The 18,536-nt window shown below is 46.1% G+C and overlaps 1 protein-coding gene across 1 annotated transcript in view; it reads right to left on the bottom strand.

Annotated features, from left to right (window-relative positions):
- The window catches only part of AGMAT (agmatinase (putative)), a 38,870-nt gene extending 21,036 nt beyond the window's left edge, over window positions 1-17,834 (bottom strand). The window contains exon 1 of the mRNA XM_068242292.1: window positions 17,356-17,834. Coding sequence (XP_068098393.1) covers window positions 17,356-17,726 — 371 coding nt within the window. The 5' untranslated portion in view covers window positions 17,727-17,834. The remainder of the gene's footprint in view (window positions 1-17,355) is intronic.
- Between the last annotated feature and the right edge of the window lie 702 nt (window positions 17,835-18,536).

Below are 18,536 nucleotides of genomic sequence, written 5' to 3'. Positions count from 1 at the left end.
CGCAAGCGCTTTGAGTCCGACAGGAGAAAGGCGCTATACAAATACTGCCATTATTATTATTATTATTATCTCTAAGTTAGGCAATAAATGGTATCATCCTGATTTAAAACTTCTTGCTTTTACTGATGGCTAACACGGTACAACACTCTACTGCTTCTACTACATATTATATGTAACATATTTCATATTTCATCATACTAAAAACTGAAAGACTTCTTAGGGTCTTTATTCAATTCACTTTCTCCTGAGTTTTCTCCTGAGTGATAATTTCTCACCTGATCTATTTTAAGCCACCAACAAGCAAGAATAATTTTGGCAGTACTTTTCCACCTACTTTTTGGTACTCTTTCAATCGCAAGGTGCCGAGAAATAATTTTAAACAGAATATAAGAATTGATCTCTTAAAGGGAAGGTTCAGGGAGGGGGGTGAAAAAATAAAAATCAATTTCCACTTACCTGGGGCGTCCTCTAGCCCGTGGCAGGCAGGAGGTGCCCTCGCCTGCGCAGTACAGCCCGGCGGACGTCCGATGACGTCAGCGCGCCCGCGTGGGACGCAGAAGTGCCAGGCCTTGGAGCGCAGGTTGGGTCGGCCACCGGGAGCCTGCGGAGCAGCGGCGAGGGCACCTCCTGCCTGCCACGGGCTGGAGGAAGCCCCAGGTAAGTGGAAATTGATTTTTATTTTTTTACTCCCCTCCCTGAACCTTCCCTTTAAGAGAAAAATGAGAAAAAGTGAATTGTACGTGACCCAATTATTAACAATGTGTAATGAATGATCACCAGCATCAGCAAGATCAGAAATAAAACCTATATACACTTAAATAAATACATTTAAACAAATCTTCCATTAGTTATTATTAGCCCTTTACCCTCCTCCCCCAATAGTTACCGAAATAAAACACTTGTTAGGCCCGGGTTCACATCTGCAAAATGAGCCAAAAGGATCCAGTGAGCGGATCCGGTCTCCGCTTCACCAGATCCGGATGGCTCAGTCCGTGGCTCGGTTCACATATGAAAACGGATCTGATCAATGGTTGATCGGATCCGTTTTCACTCAGTATATACATACCTAATCTTCTGCAGCAGCCGGCGGTAGAGGGTTCCTCTTCTTCCGCTGTTATTACACACCGCGCCATGTAGTCCCATGATGCGGAAGAAGAAGGAAGCCTCTACCGCTGGCTACTACGGAAGATTAGGTACAGTGGGTTGCAAAAGTATTCGGCCCCCTTGAAGTTTTCCACATTTTGTCACATTACTGCCAAAAACATGAATCCATTTTATTGAAATTCCACGTGAAAGACCAATTCAAAGTGGTGTACATGTAAGAAGTGGATCGAAAATCTTACATGATTCCTAACATTTTTTATAAATAAATAACTGCAAAGTGGTGTGTGCGTAATTATTCAGCCCCCTGAGTCAATACTTTGTAGAACCACCTTTTGCTGCAATTACAGCTGCCAGTCTTTTAGGGTATGTGTAATGATCGCTGCTGCAGCAGCTATTGCTGGAAGTAGTGCTGCAGCTCAGGCAGTTCTGATGTCTTTCCATGCAAGCTGCATAGGTTTGTCTGTCTTTCCCTGCTGTCAGCTTGTGACTGATTATCATTCACCTGTGTGGGAATCTGCATGTCTGCTCCCATTGGATGACCTCAGTATAAAGATCTGCTTCCTGCAGGGTTTCCTTGGGTTTTCATAGCTTCAGCTTAAGCCAGTCTTGCTGTCGCTTTAGCCCCCGATCGTGTTTCTTGTTATAAAGATACTTTGCTGGTCTTTGCATCATATATTGGTTCATTGCCAATATATATGCATACCAGCACGTTTATTATTTTCCTTGTATTTGTGTTACGTGATACATCAGTGTCGCTGATGTATACGTACACGAACTGTTTATATCCTGTGTGCAGTTAGTCAGATTTCCAGCACGTTTTGGTAGGTTGCGCGTACCGTGACCACCCGTGCTGAGGTAGTTACCCTGCTCCTGGTTCTGTTTGTGGATTGCGTTCATCTCTGCGAAGAGATAACGAATCCTTCTGAATCCTGTTCTGTTACTGTTTGTGGATTGCGTTCATCTCTGCGAAGAGATAACGAATCCTTCTGAATCCTGTTCTGTTACTGTTTGTGGATTGCGTTCATCTCTGCGAAGAGATAACGAATCCTTCTGAATCCTGTTCTGTTACCGTTTGTGGATTGCGTTCATCTCTGTTCCCTGTATTACTCCATTCCTAGTCAGCGTTCCTGCTTATGTCATATATCGGTTCATTGCCGATATATACATATGTTAGTCAGACGTTACAAATAGTTTCATTGATAGCTGTAATTGTAATGCGCTAGGAAAACATACTTATTGTATATTTATCTGTGTTACGTTCATCTATCTTAATCCTGCTATTTTCTGACTATCCTGTCCTGTCTTTGTGAGGCACGCCATCGCCGCATCGCATTGGCTGCCTCATTCCAGTCTGTCTGGTTTTGGACGCTTGCTGTCGCTAAGTAGCCGCTAGCTAGCAAGCGTTCATTCTGTCTACCTGTCCTGATCTCCTCAGTTCTGGTTTATGTGCTCAGCGCTACTTTGCGCTGAGACGTTATAACGAAAGCATTGTTTGTGGCTGTCAGATCTGCACCGGCTCTGTGCGCCACAATCTCCTATTGGAGTCAGTCCTCCCCTCCACTATACTAGGGATAGCCTGTTTCCTGGTGCTAGTGTGTGTACCTCCTCCACGCCAGCTCATGCGTTGCATGCTGACTGTGGAGAATACACCACTAAGCCTAACATTATGAAAACCCCATTACCAATCCCCATTGTGGGGGGGATTCCCAGAAAGTATGACACTGTTAATTATGGTTCCTGTTCCTTTAAGAAATTTGAAGAACTTAGCTCTGAAACAGAAAATGAGTTTTTCTCTGAATGTGCCAGGTTCCTGGCCAATCCCGATCTCCAAGCGACTCCTGTTTCAACTTGGGCACTCCAACTAAGTTATATTTTGTTTAAAGGGAAATATTCCAGTGGGCATTTGATGTTCTCAATCATTCCGATTTGAAAGAAAGACCGCTGGAATTTCTAGCGTTTGTGATCCATAACTGGTTGCGCATAGATCCATTGCCTTTTCCTCTTAATGAACTCCTGGCAGCAGGCCAATCAGCTGCTCCTTCAATTGCTTGCAAGAATGATCAGCAAGCAGAAAGTGTTACTGATAATTTTCCTGCAGCTTTGAATAAATCACCAAAAACCGCAAGGTCAAAGGCAAAACGCAAACGTTCTAAGAAACGTGTCCGATCTGCAGAGTCGTTATCCTTAGCGACTGAGACCTATAATGAGATTCTGCCATTAACAGATAATGAAATGCAATTGTCTTTCAGGGGAGTTAAATGGACTTATGAAACTACTAATGAACTTTCCTCCCTGGCTAGGGAAAATAAAGATTTTTGTTTAAAAGAATTATCTGAGTATGATTATGATGAGATATTACAGAGTATTGAGCAAATCAACTTATTTGTGAACCAAGGGAAGTTTGCATACACTACAGTTCAACACTTGCTACAGGTATTGGAGATTCTTAAGAATAAGGAATCTGCCAATCACCTGCTAATTAACCCTATACATGTGCCTGCCACAATCATATCTGCAGACTGTGATCAGCCTAAATGTTTTGCTGTTAAGTATGCATGGGATCCTCCATTCGAGAGGGGAGAGATGGAAGCCCTGGTCTGTGAATGGAAGAATGATTCAAGTTCATTTTGTCAATTTTACAGTGCAAAAAGTGAAATGGTATTGAACGCATGCATTAAGTCAGCCTATAACCTAATAGAGGCTGGTGTGTGTAGGTATGACTGTGTGGCTCCCTTGATTGATGTGTGGGAACTGATTTTGGATGATTTTTATGTGACTCCGAATTCGCAAATTTGGCGTTCTGACCCGCCTGCTTCAGCACCTTTGGCTGATTCAGCAGGTGATTCGGAGCTCTTTTTGTGTGAAATTGAAGTTCCTGCAATTCCACCCTGTACCATGGATAACTCAGTGTTACTTCCCAGTAAAACAGAAGCCACTGATACATTCTTAACCTTGCCCTGCGCAAATTTCTCAGCAGAGAATCCAGAGGTCCTGCTGACTTCCGAGTCCAGCCTAGCCAGTACTCATGACTCTTTGTTTAGTGAAACAGACACCAGAAAAATCTTGCCTGTCTCTGCAAACACTTCTGCAGAAATTACCTGTGTTAATAAAGTTCAACTCCTGTCTGATCCAGCAGATGCCAATAGATGCACTACATCAGTTTCCGAGTCCCAGCAATCCTGTCTAGTAGACTCAGAACCCCAGCATCTGAATTTTCCAATTTTACAAATGAATGGTGATTCAGATGCGCAAACATTGTGTCTTGATCTTCCTGTTTCTACACCTCGCTCTAGTTTCGTGAATAGCTCAGAGCATCTGCTATGTGAACCTGAAATCGCAGAATTATTACCTTGTTCAGAAAATTTTCCAATAAATTTGCCCTGTACCATGAATTGTGCAGTAGATCTCTCCAATGAAACTCAGGTCACAGAATCATTATGCTGTCCAGCAGGTGCTTCCATGGTTTTGCCCTGCAATGTGGACTGTTCAGTGATCCTGTCCAGTGAAGCTGTGGTCGCAGAGTCTTATGCTTCACCCAGTACTTTGGATACTTTAAACCCTCTAGCAGAGGAGGCTGAAGCACTGCTTACCTCAGTTGGTGTTGCAGTAATATTCACTTGTTTAGCAGCTGTTTTGGAATTACAGTCTGCTCTAATAAAACTTGGTGAATTTCTGCCCAGCAAAGCAGAAGCCATTGAAATATTGTCCTCGTCAGCAATTGTGTTAGATACCTTGCCCTGTACACAGTCTGATTTAACCAATGTTGAGTCCCTCTCCAGTGTTGTAACAACCGAGGAACTCCAGCCCTGTCCTCTGAATGTTTCAGAAGTCTTGCCCTGTAACATGGATAATTCTGATTCTCTGGTCAAAATAATAGAAATCTCAGAATTTCAGTCCGGTCTGATGTGTGTTCCTGAAACCCAGCCCTGTATCCTGAAAGATTCTGGTTCTCTGGCCGCTGTGGCAGAGGTTCCAGAGTCCCCTTCCGGTCCAGGGAATTCCTCAGTTTTGCCTAGTCCAGTGGGGGCTGCTGCAATGCTGACTTGTTCTGCAGCGCCTCATGAGCTCCAATCCAGTGTATTAGATGAGTCTCTGTCCAGTCCAGAGGTAGTTGTGGAGTCCCTATCTGGTTCAGTGCATACATCAGAAGATTTGTCCTGTCTTGTTAGTGCCCCTGAATCTGATTTGTTACTGACTTTGCTGGAATCAGCGACATCTAAGTCTGATCCTGCATTCTCGTGTAAAAATCCAGTAGTTGCGAAGTCTAGTCATGATGATTTTTTTTTGGCCAGTCCTGGTTTTGGTCCTGTCTTGGCTGACCCTGAGGCTCACAGTTCCTTGACATGCCCAGAGGTTTCTCTTGTGCCAGTGTGCCCAGATGTTCTTTGTGTGCCAGAATGCCCAAGTGTGTTTAAGGTGTTAGCGTGCTCTGATGCTTCCTTAGTGGGAACATGTTCTGATGTTGCCAGTCTGCCTGCATGCCCAGAGATGGTTCTGGTCCCTGAAAGCCCTGATATTGATGTTTGTCCTTGTGGCCCTGACTCGGGAATTGCCCTAGGTTCCATAGGGGTTCTTGATAGTTCTCCATGTGAGCCTAAGGGGCATTCTGACCTATGGGGATCTCTTTGGAGCTTCAAGGTGTTCTGGGAGGTCTCTGAGAAAACTTGTCCTGGTGCCTTGGACTGGTTCAACAGTGGGTTTTGTCTTGGTAAAGACAGTACCGGTGGGCATTGCAAAGGCTTTGGCGTTTCTGAACTGTTCCTGGAAGGCGGTGGGTATCGCTCAGGGAGTTTCGGAGGGCTTTCTTCTGGAAATCATGGTTCTGATGGGTGTCACACTGGGGCTTGTAGTACTGATGGGCATGGTTCTGTAGGTTCTGGTTCTGATGGGTCCAGTCTTGTGGGGACTGATTCTGGAATTCGGTCTTGCCGGGCTGTCCCGGTCATCATGAATTATCAGTCAGACTGTTTTGTTGGAAATTTCAGTTTTGAAAAGCGTCTGGAATCCGCTTTTAAAGGCGGGGGTACTGTAATGATCGCTGCTGCAGCAGCTATTGCTGGAAGTAGTGCTGCAGCTCAGGCAGTTCTGATGTCTTTCCATGCAAGCTGCATAGGTTTGTCTGTCTTTCCCTGCTGTCAGCTTGTGACTGATTATCATTCACCTGTGTGGGAATCTGCATGTCTGCTCCCATTGGATGACCTCAGTATAAAGATCTGCTTCCTGCAGGGTTTCCTTGGGTTTTCATAGCTTCAGCTTAAGCCAGTCTTGCTGTCGCTTTAGCCCCCGATCGTGTTTCTTGTTATAAAGATACTTTGCTGGTCTTTGCATCATATATTGGTTCATTGCCAATATATATGCATACCAGCACGTTTATTATTTTCCTTGTATTTGTGTTACGTGATACATCAGTGTCGCTGATGTATACGTACACGAACTGTTTATATCCTGTGTGCAGTTAGTCAGCTTTCCAGCACGTTTTGGTAGGTTGCGCGTACCGTGACCACCCGTGCTGAGGTAGTTACCCTGCTCCTGGTTCTGTTTGTGGATTGCGTTCATCTCTGCGAAGAGATAACGAATCCTTCTGAATTCTGTTCTGTTACTGTTTGTGGATTGCGTTCATCTCTGCGAAGAGATAACGAATCCTTCTGAATCCTGTTCTGTTACCGTTTGTGGATTGCGTTCATCTCTGTTCCCTGTATTACTCCATTCCTAGTCAGCGTTCCTGCTTATGTCATATATCGGTTCATTGCCGATATATACATATGTTAGTCAGACGTTACAAATAGTTTCATTGATAGCTGTAATTGTAATGCGCTAGGAAAACATACTTATTGTATATTTATCTGTGTTACGTTCATCTATCTTAATCCTGCTATTTTCTGACTATCCTGTCCTGTCTTTGTGAGGCACGCCATCGCCGCATCGCATTGGCTGCCTCATTCCAGTCTGTCTGGTTTTGGACGCTTGCTGTCGCTAAGTAGCCGCTAGCTAGCAAGCGTTCATTCTGTCTACCTGTCCTGATCTCCTCAGTTCTGGTTTATGTGCTCAGCGCTACTTTGCGCTGAGACGTTATAACGAAAGCATTGTTTGTGGCTGTCAGATCTGCACCGGCTCTGTGCGCCACAATCTCCTATTGGAGTCAGTCCTCCCCTCCACTATACTAGGGATAGCCTGTTTCCTGGTGCTAGTGTGTGTACCTCCTCCACGCCAGCTCATGCGTTGCATGCTGACTGTGGAGAATACACCACTAAGCCTAACAGTATGTCTCTACCAGCTTTGCACATCTAGAGACTGAAATCCTTGCCCATTCTTCTTTGCAAAACAGCTCCAGCACAGTCAGATTAGATGGACAGCGTTTGTGAACATCAGTTTTCAGATCTTGCCACAGATTCTCGATTGGATTTAGATCTGGACTTTGACTGGGCCATTCTAACACACATGGATATGTTTTGTTTTAAACCATTCCATTGTTGCCCCGGCTTTATGTTTAGGGTTGTTGTCCTGCTGGAAGTTGAACCTCCACCCCAGTCTCAAGTCTTTTGCAGACTCCAAGAGGTTTTCTTCCAAGATTGCCCTGTATTTGGCTCCATATATCTTCCCATCAACTCTGAACAGCTTCCCTGTCCCTGCTGAAGAGAAGCACCCCCAGAGTATGATCCTGCCACCACCATATTTGACAGTGGGGATGGTGTGTTCTGAGTGATGTGCAGTGTTAGTTTTCTGCCACACATAGCGTTTTGCATTTTGGCCAAAAAGTTCCATTTTGGTCTCATCTGACCAGAGCACCTTCTTTCACATGTTTGCTGTGTCCCTCACATGGCTTGTGGCAAACTGCAAACGGGATTTCTTATGCTTTTCTGTTCCCAATGGCTTTCTTCTTGTCACTCTTCCATAAATGCCAACTTTGTGCAGTGCATGACTAATAGTTGTCCTATGGACAGAGTCTCCCACCTGAGCTGTAGATCTCTGCAGTTCGTCCAGAGTCACCATGGGCCTTTTGACTGCATTTCTGATCAGCGCTCTCCTTGTTTGGCCTGTGAGTTTAGGTGGATGGCCTTGTCTTGGTAGTTTAACAGTTGTGCCATACTCCTTCCATTTCTGAATGATTGCTTGAACAGTGCTCCGTGGGATGTTCAAGGCTTTGGAAATCTTTTTGTAGCCTAAGCCTGCTTTAAATTTCTCAATAACTTCATCCATGACCTGTCTGGTGTGTTCTTTGGACTTCATGGTGTTGCTCCCAAGATTCTCTTAGAAAACCTCTGAGGCCATCACAGAGCAGCTGTAGTTGTACTGACATTAGATTACACACAGGTGCACTCTATTTAGTCATTAGCACTCATCAGGCAATGTCTATGGGCAACTGACTGCACTCAAACCAAAGGGAGCTGAATAATTACGCACAACCCACTTTGCAGTTATTGATTTTTTAAAAATGTTTGGAATCACAAATGATTTTCGTTCCACTTCTCACATGTACACCACTTTGTATTGGTCTTTCATGTGGAATTCCAATAAAATTGATTCATGTTTGTGGCAGTAATGTGACAAAATGTGGAAAACTTCAAGGGGGCCGAATACTTTTGCAAGCCACTGTATGTATAAACCCTCCCTAGCCCACCTGCCCGGCTGCTGTACCCTCCCCTCACCCTCCTATTGCTAGATTCGCGTCGGCCCATGCCCCCATCCTCAGTGGAATGGTCCGTTTCTTCACTAGTGTGAAGAAACGTTCCGTTTCCCATTGCCTCAATGCTGCAGTATTTTTTGTCCGGATCCGTTCCGGTAAGCAGAACGGTATGGAAAATTAGGGCCTGCAGCAATTTTTAGGTCCGGGGACCGGAACGTATGGAACGTATACGTAACAACGGACGCATGTGAATGGATCCATAGGTTAACATTGGGATTTCCTGATCGGAGATCGCCGAAGGCGATCGAAGCGGGCGGGGGATACTGCTGAGCAGCGGCTATCATGTAGCGAGCCCTGGGCTCGCTACATGATATAATAAAACAAAAAAACTGCTGCGCTGCCTCCTGGCGGATTTTTTTATACCGCCAGGAGGGTTAAACCAAAAAGTGATGCATTTAAAATAAAAATACATGAATAGTTCTCTTGGATGACTCAACTTGTTGTTTTTTTTATATGTATGTCGTGGGGTATATTTCTGTTATATTTGTACATAAGGGCTTATAATTAGTGACATTGTATAAACTGACACAAAAAGGAAAAAATACACCTTTATATTCAAATAAAATCTTGTCACCATACATTGCACTAAGGACATGATTTCAACATTGTAATAACCAGAAACAATGGGCAAATAAAATTTAAAAAAAGGTGTGGGGTTTATTAACAGTAGCAAATTTTATCTTAAAATTATAATGGCTGAAAACTGAGAATTAATTTTTTCATTCATTTTTTTCCCCATTATTCCCATTAAACTGCACGTCAACCAGTGGCGGACATACGGCCGTGCAGGCCGTGCCGCCGCACGAGGGCCCCTGAAGTTCCGTTTTCTTCAGGGGCCCATTAAGTATTTTTTTTTTTTACATTTTTTTTTTATTATTTTATTCCCCGGGGGGCCCCCCGATTCCTATCCTCCCTCCCTCCCTCACCTCGGGGGGCCCCCCTCCCGATATGCGCGGCGGGAGAGCGAGCGAGCGAGCGGCAAATGCAGGAAGACTTCCTGCATTTGCCGCTCGCTCTCCCGCCACGCATATCGGGAGGGGGCCCCCCGAGGTGAGGAAGGAAGGGAGGGAGGGAGGATAGGAGTCGGGCCCCCCACCCGGATAGCTACCCACCCGGCTACCTAACCACCTACCCACCCGGCTACCTACCTACCTACCCACCAGGCTTCCTACCTACCCACCCGACTACCTAACCACCCACCAGGCTTCCTACCTACCTACCCACCCGGCTACCTACCCACCCACCAGGCTTCCTACCTAACCACCCACCCAACTACCTAACCACCCACCCGGCTACCTACCCACCTACCAGGCTTCCTACCTAACCACCCACCCAACTACCTAATCACCCACCCGGCTACCTACCCACCCGGCTACCTACCCACCCGGCTACCTACCTACCTAACCACCCACCCGGCTACCTACCTACCTAACCACCCACCCGGCTACCTACCTAACCACCCACCCGGCTACCTACCGGGCTAGTTACCAACCCACCCACCCGGCTACCCACCCACCCACCCGGCTACCCACCCACCCACCCGGCTACCTACCTACCTACCCACCCGGCTACCTACCTAACCACCCACACGGCTACCTACCTAACCACCCACCCGGCTACCTACCGGGCTAGTTACCAACCCACCCACCAGGCTACCTACCCACCCACCAGGCTACCTACCCACCCACCCACCCACCAGGCTACCTACCCACCCACCAGGCTTCCTACCTACCCACCCGGCTACCTACCTACCCACCCGGCTACCTACCCACCCACCAGGCTTCCTACCTACCCACCCGGCTACCTACCTAACCACCCACCCAGCTACCTACCTACCCACCCACCCGGCTACCCACCCACCAGGCTTCCTACCTACCTACCCACCCGGCTACCTACCTAACCACCCACCCGGCTACCTACCTAACCACCCACCCGGCTACCTACCGGGCTAGTTACCAACCCACCCACCAGGCTACCTACCCACCCACCAGGCTACCCACCCACCAGGCTACCTACCTAACCACCCACCCGGCTACCTACCTAACCACCCACCCGGCTACCTACCTAACCACCCACCCGGCTACCTACCGGGCTAGTTACCAACCCACCCACCAGGCTACCTACCTACCCACCCACCAGGCTACCTACCTAACCACCCACCCGGCTACCTACCGGGCTAGTTACCAACCCACCCACCAGGCTACCTACCCACCCACCAGGCTACCCACCCACCCACCAGGCTTCCTACCTACCTACCCACCCGGCTACCTACCTAACCACCCACCCGGCTACCTACCTAACCACCCACCCGGCTACCTACCGGGCTAGTTACCAACCCACCCACCAGGCTACCTACCCACCCACCCACCAGGCTACCTACCTAACCACCCACCCGGCTACCTACCTAACCACCCACCCGGCTACCTACCTAACCACCCACCCGGCTACCTACTGGGCTAGTTACCAACCCACCCGGCTACCTACCCACCCGGCTACCTACCCACCCGGCTACCTACCTACCTAACCACCCACCCGGCTACCTACCTACCTAACCACCCACCCGGCTACCTACCGGGCTAGTTACCAACCCACCCACCAGGCTACCTACCCACCCACCAGGCTACCCACCCACCCACCCACCAGGCTACCTACCTAACCACCCACCCGGCTACCTACCTAACCACCCACCCGGCTACCTACCTAACCACCCACCCGGCTACCTACCGGGCTAGTTACCAACCCACCCACCAGGCTACCTACCTACCCACCCACCAGGCTACCTACCGGGCTAGTTACCAACCCACCCACCAGGCTACCTACCTACCCACCCACGGGGCTACCTACCTACCTACCGGGCTAGTTACCCACCCACCCACCCACCAGGCTACCTACCCACCCACCCACCCACTAGGCTACCTATCCACCCAACCACCCATGGGAGCTGCGCGCCGGATGGAGGCTGGGACAGGAGGTCTGCTGCTGCAGGTGAGTAAATGTTTTTGTTTTATTTATATTAGCAGGTGTATGTTCTGGGCAGGTCTGCCACATGATTGCATGTATTTTCTGGGCATATCTGCCGACATGATTGCACGTATTTTCTGGGCATATCTGCCGACTTGTTTGCACGTATTTTCTGGGCATATCTGCCGACTTGATTGCATGTATTTTCTGGGCATATCTGCCGACTTGTTTGCACGTATTTTCTGGGCATATCTGCCGACTTGTTTGCACGTATTTTCTGGGCATATCTGCCGACTTGATTGCACGTATTTTCTGGGCATATCTGCCGACATGATTGCACGTATTTTCTGGGCATATCTGCCGACATGATTGCATGTATTTTCTTGAGAAAACCTGCACAATTATGTGAATTTTCTGGGGAAAGGGTCACCAAAACTTGGGCCCACTGTCTTTGCGTTGCACTTTTCAAGGGAACCTGAGGTGAGAATAATATTGAGGCTGACATATTTCTCTCCTTTTAACCACTTAACATCTCAGTCGTTCTCAGCTTATGCATCCGAGCAATGTTCACCTCCCATTCATTAGCCTATAACTTTATCACTACTTATCACAATGAACTGATCTATATCTTGTTTTTTCCGCCACCAATTAGGCTTTCTTTGGGGGGTACATTTTGCTAAGAGCCACTTTACTGTAAATGCATTTTAACAGGAAGAATAAGAAAAAAAATGAAAAAAATCATTATTTGTCAGTTTTCGGCCATTATAGTTTTAAAATAATACATGCCTCCATAATTAAAACCCATGTATTGTATATGCCCATATGTCCCGGTTATTTCACCATTTAAATTATGTCCCTATCACAATGTATGGCGACAATATTTTATTTGGAAATAAAAGAGCATTTTTTCCGTTTTGCATACATCACTATTTACAAGCTTATAAAAAAAAAATAGAGAGAAATATTTCATCTTTACATAGATATTTAAAAAGTTTAGACCCCAAGGTAAATATTTATGTGTTTTTGTTTTTTTTATAGTAATGTTTTTTTTGTTTTTTTTTATTAAACATTTTATGTGGGCATTTTTGGGAGGGTGGGTTTTAGGCTCCCTGCACACTGCAAATCCGTTTTCCGATTCCGATTCCGATTCCGTTTCCGATTCCGATTCCGATTCCGTTTCCGATTTTCCTTGAATACATTCAACAGAAAAACGGATCAAAAAACGCAGCATGCAGTTAAGATTAAAAATCTGAATCGGAATCGGATGTAAAAACAGATTAAAAATCTGAATCTGAATCTGATTTGCTTGCAGTGTGCAAGAGGCCTTAAAAGTGTTTTATTTGGGGAAATATTGGTGTCTTGTAATGTTTTTGGGCATTTACATGTAGTTTTACATTTTGGCCACAAGATGGCAATCTCGATTTTTTTTACATGACGTCACTCTAAGCGTACAATGTACGCTTAGAGGGACACAGCTTCAGAAAGAGCAAAGCTTCCGAGAGAAGCTGTCGCTTTTTCAGCGGGGGAGAGGAATCAATGATCGGGCTCCCCAGCCCGATACATTGATTCCGTGGCTACCGACTCCGCGGCCGGGAGTGCGCGTGCACGCGCGCGATCGGCCGCGGGAGCGCGCGGGGGCGCGCCTGTCCTCCTTGACGTTTTTATACGTCAAGGAGGACAAAGTGGTTAAGCAATACCAGTTGCCTGGCTGCCGTGCTGGTCCTCTGCCTCTTATTCTTTCAACCATAGACCCTGAACAAGCATGCAGCAGGTCAGGGGTTTCTGACAATATTGTCAGAACTGAGAAGATTAGCTGCATGCTTGTTGCTGGTGTAATTCAGTTTATTACTGCAGCCAAATAGATCAGCAGGGCCGCCAGGCAACTAGTATTGTTTAAAAGGAAATAAACCCTCACCCCGGGTTCGCTTTAAGTTACAGTTAGCTCCGCCCTCATCCGGTCATTGCCACGCCCATTTTTTGCCGCGGCGCTACGCGCCGCAGGCTCTATCCACTGCTTTTTGCCGCGGCGCGCGATAGCCACGCCCATATTCGCTACGCGCGCCGCAGGTCATAGGGGGCCCACAATTACAATTTTGCACAGGGGCCCACTGCTGGCTGTGTCCGCCACTGACGTCAACTAAATATTTCTTAGCGACAAGTACCACCCAAAGAAAGCCCAATTTGTGGCGGAAAAAGATATAGTTCATTTAGGTGTAATAAGTAGTGATAAAGTTATTGGCAAATTAATGGGAGGAGCGCTGAAATGTGAAAATTGCTCTGGTCCATAAGAGGAAAACAACCTGTTGTGATCAACTCGTTATTGGGCACCTTTACAGCAATTGATCCACTGACTTACATGCAGAAACCACTAATTTTTGTGACAATGAGCAGCAAATTAGTGGAAAGTGTGCCTGAACCACGCCCCTTTTCCTTTGCAGCCTACCATGTTATCCTGAATGTGGAGAGCACTATCTGACCATCAATAAGGGCTGTTTCACACTGGTGGCGATTGGGGACGTATGCAACTGGCGATCACAGGAGATCTGCAAATTGGTAGCGCAGGGTCTCCCTAAAGCATCATTCACTCGACAGTACTGCGAGCGTAAACTGGGTAACTGCATGTAGCATTTCCGGAAGGATCACGCAGCAATTCTTGCTCCTGGAATGAGAATCGCAAATGCAATTGCTGACAATTCACTAAGCGCTAGCGATTTTCAGTTTGAACAGTGTCCTAAAGTCGTAATCGGATTTAATAATTATTTTATTATTATTACGTATTTATATAGTATTAACATCTTCTGCAGCACTTTACAGAGTACATAGCCATGTCACTGACTGTCCTCAGAGGAGCTCACAATCTAATCCCTACCATAGTCATAGTGTAATGTCCTACCATATTATTATTATGTATTTATATAGCACTGACATCTTCTGCAGCACTCTTTAGACGACATAGTCATGTTCTGACTGTCCTCAGAGGAGCTCACAATCTAATCCCACCATAGCCACAGCGTAATGTCCTACCATATTATTATTGTGTATTTATATAGCACTGACATCTTCTGCAGCACTTTACAGAGTACATAGCTATGTCATGTCACTGACTGTCCTCAGAGGAGCTCACAATCTAACCCCTACCACAGTCATAGTCTAATGTCCTACCATATTATTATTATTATTATGTACCGTATTTATATAGCACTGACATCTTCTGCAGCGCTTTTTAGACTACATAGCCATGTCACTGACTGTCCTCAGAGGAGCTCACAATCTAATCCTACCATAGTCATTGTGTAATGTCCTACCATATTATTATTATGTATTTATATAGCACTGACATCTTCTGCAGCACATTACAGAGTACATAGTCATGTCACTGACTGTCCTCAGAGGAGCTCACAATCTAATCCTACCATAGTCATAGTCTAATGGCCTACCATATTATTATTATGTATTTATATAGCACTGACATCTTCTGCAGCACATTACAGAGTACATAGTCATGTCACTGACTGTCCTCAGATGAGCTCACAATCTAATCCTACCATAGTCATAGTCTAATGTCCTACCATATTATTATTATGTATTCATATAGCACTGACGTCTTCTGCAGCACATTACAGAGTACATAGTCATGTCACTGACTGTCCTCAGAGGAGCTCACAATCTAATCCTACCGTAGTCATAGTCTAATGGCCTACCATATTATTATTATGTATTTATATAGCACTGACGTCTTCTGCAGCACATTACAGAGTACATAGTCATGTCACTGACTGTCCTCAGAGGAGCTCACAATCTAACCCTACCATAGTCATAGTCTAATGTCCTACCATATTATTATTATGTATTTATATAGCACTGACGTCTTCTGCAGCACATTACAGAGTACATAGTCATGTCACTGACTGTCCTCAGAGGAGCTCACAATCTAATCCCTACCATATTCATAGTCTAATGTCCTACCATATTATTATTATGTATTTATATAGCACTGATATCTCCTGCAGTACATTACAGAGTACATAGTCATGTCACTGACTGTCCTCAGAGGAGCTCACAATCTAATCCTACCATAGTCATAGTCTAATGTCCTACCATATTATCATTATGTATTTATATAGCACTGACGTCTTCTGCAGCACATTACAGAGTACATAGTCATGTCACTGACTGTCCTCAGAGGAGTTCACAATCTAACCCTACCATATTCATAGTCTAATGTCCTACCATGTTATTATTATGTATTTATATAGCACTGACATCTTCTGCAGCACATTACAGAGTACATAGTTATGTCACTGACTGTCCTCAGAGGAGCTCACAATCTAATCCCTACCATATTCATAGTCTAATGTCCTACCATATTATTATTATGTATTTATATAGCACTGATATCTCCTGCAGTACATTACAGAGTACATAGTCATGTCACTGACTGTCCTCAGAGGAGCTCACACTCTAATCCTACCATAGTCATAGTGTAATGTCCTACCATATTATTATTATGTATTTATATAGCACTGACATCTTCTGCAGCACATTACAGAGTACATAGCCATGTCACTGACTGTCCTCAGAGGAGCTCGCAATCTAATCCCTGCAATAGTCATATGTCTATGTATGTATCGTGTAGTGTATGTATCGTAGTCTTGGGCCAATTTAAGGGGAAGCCAGTTAACTTATCTGTATGTTTTTGGTATGTCGGAGGAAACCTGAGTGCCCAGAGGAAACCCACATAGACACAGGGTGAACATACAAACTCCATGCAGATAGTGCCCCGGCTAGGATTCAAACCAGGAACCCAATGCTGCAAGGTGAGAGCGCTAACCACCATGCCACTATGCTTTATACATATAGCGACGACCATCTCTAAGCTGGTGGCAATCCTGCAAAATGGCGATGCCTTATAAAAGGGGTGATTATATAAGCTGATTGGCCCTTATAACAAACCCGAAGTGAGAGGGATACGGAGGCTGACATATTTAGTTCCTTTTAAATAAGGCACATTGCCTGGCTGTCCTGCTGATCCTCTGCCTCCAATACCTTTAGCCATAGCCCCTGAACAAGCATGCAGCAGATCAGGTGTTTCTGACATTATTGTCAGATCTGACAAGACTAGCTGCATGCTTGTTTCTGGTGTGATTCAGACATTTATGCAGCCAAATAGACCAGCAGGCCTGCCAGGCAACTGGTATGATTTAAAAGGAAGTAAAGATGGGCACCTCCATATCATTTCCCTCTCATTACGGTTGTCCTTTAAGCCATAGCCCCTGAACAAGCATGCAGAGCAGATGTCTATGAGAAATCTGACAAGATTAGCTGCATGCTTGTATCAGGTGAGTGATTCAGACACTACTGCAGCCAAATAGACCAGCAGGCCTCCCAGGCAACTGGTATTGTGTAAAAGGAAATAAATATGACAATTTCCATAGGTCTCACACCTCAGCTGCTATGTGTAGTAGGGGTGGGTGAATGATAAAACTCAGTGAACAGATAGTAGCCTAGGCAACTTTTGCATCCCAGAACTACATTGTGAATGGGACATAACTGGATAACAGGGTGAATTTTTGCACATGACAGTAAACACGTAGCACTGTTCTTGCCTGGCTCCAGGTCGGTTAGACGTGCCGGTATCCAGAGGCACCCCGATAAACGCAGCGTCCAGTCCCTCCGCCGACTCCTGATAGGGCAGCTTCATCATAGTGCAGACCCCTGAGGGGCGGGCCACCTCCAGTGCGCTGAGAGGGGCGTTCAGCTTTCTGTCCGAGAGACTCCGCTGAGGGAGGATCTGGGGTATAGCTGATCTGAGCCTGCAGGCTGGAGGGGCCCCCAGGATCGGGGAGCGTGAGGCCCATCGCAGGGTGGGCTTTTGTGTTCCAGCGGTCGGAAGGCCGCAGAGGCGCCGCAGCGGGCCAGCCTGAAATACAGGAGCGTTCAGAGGAGGGAGTCTACAGAGTCTCTGCATGCTGTGCATAATGACTGAACTTGACTCTGCCTGAGCTCAAAGTGCAGCTGACTGAGCTGCTTGTACTACATTCCACCCCTCCTTCTGAACCCCCTCCAGGCACCCCTGGACAGCCAGGCCTGGACACTCCCCTCATTCCACCTCCTCCCCTCCAGGCACCCCGCCAGGATCTCAGGATCAGGTGGCGCGAGGGGGGGGGGGGAGGTTATTTTTAACCATCGAGTTTGTAAAACTTATGTAACTTGCTTCCAAATAGCCCTGATTCCCTGACAGTGCAGTAGCAATAGGGGGATGCAGAGGTATCGACTGCACTCCTGGACCAGAGGGCCCCCCCTTCAACTGCTTCTCAAAGGACCACTATCGCCAAAATCTTAACATTTTAAATACTTGGAAACATATCCAAATAAGAAGTCTATTTCTTACTGAGTAAGATGAGCCATAAATTACTTCTCTCCTATGTTTCTGTCACTTACAGTAAGTAGTAGAAATCTGACATTACCAACAGATGTTGGACTAGTCTATCCATACCTCCCAACTTTTTGAGATGAGAAAAAGGGACACTTAAAGTGAACCTCAGGACTAAAAATCTACTCAGCAGAACTGAAAAGGCCTGGTGTTTCTTTAACAGATTCACAGCAGCAGAACTCTTCTTACCAAAGCATCATTTTTAGCTGCATTTTTAGCTGAGCTCCACCCATCAAAGAAAACTGCCCGGGCTTTTTTTCCCTGATGCTGTGCAAAGCATGATGGGATTTCCTATGATGTTATTCACGTTGCCTAGCAGCTAGGAGGGGTGATCAGCACAAAGGACAGTTGGAA

This window comes from Hyperolius riggenbachi, chromosome 6 (assembly GCF_040937935.1).
Source record: "Hyperolius riggenbachi isolate aHypRig1 chromosome 6, aHypRig1.pri, whole genome shotgun sequence".
Taxonomy (NCBI): domain Eukaryota; kingdom Metazoa; phylum Chordata; class Amphibia; order Anura; family Hyperoliidae; genus Hyperolius; species Hyperolius riggenbachi.
Note: the sequence above shows the minus strand (reverse complement) of the source record. Positions and strands in the feature narration are given on the sequence as shown.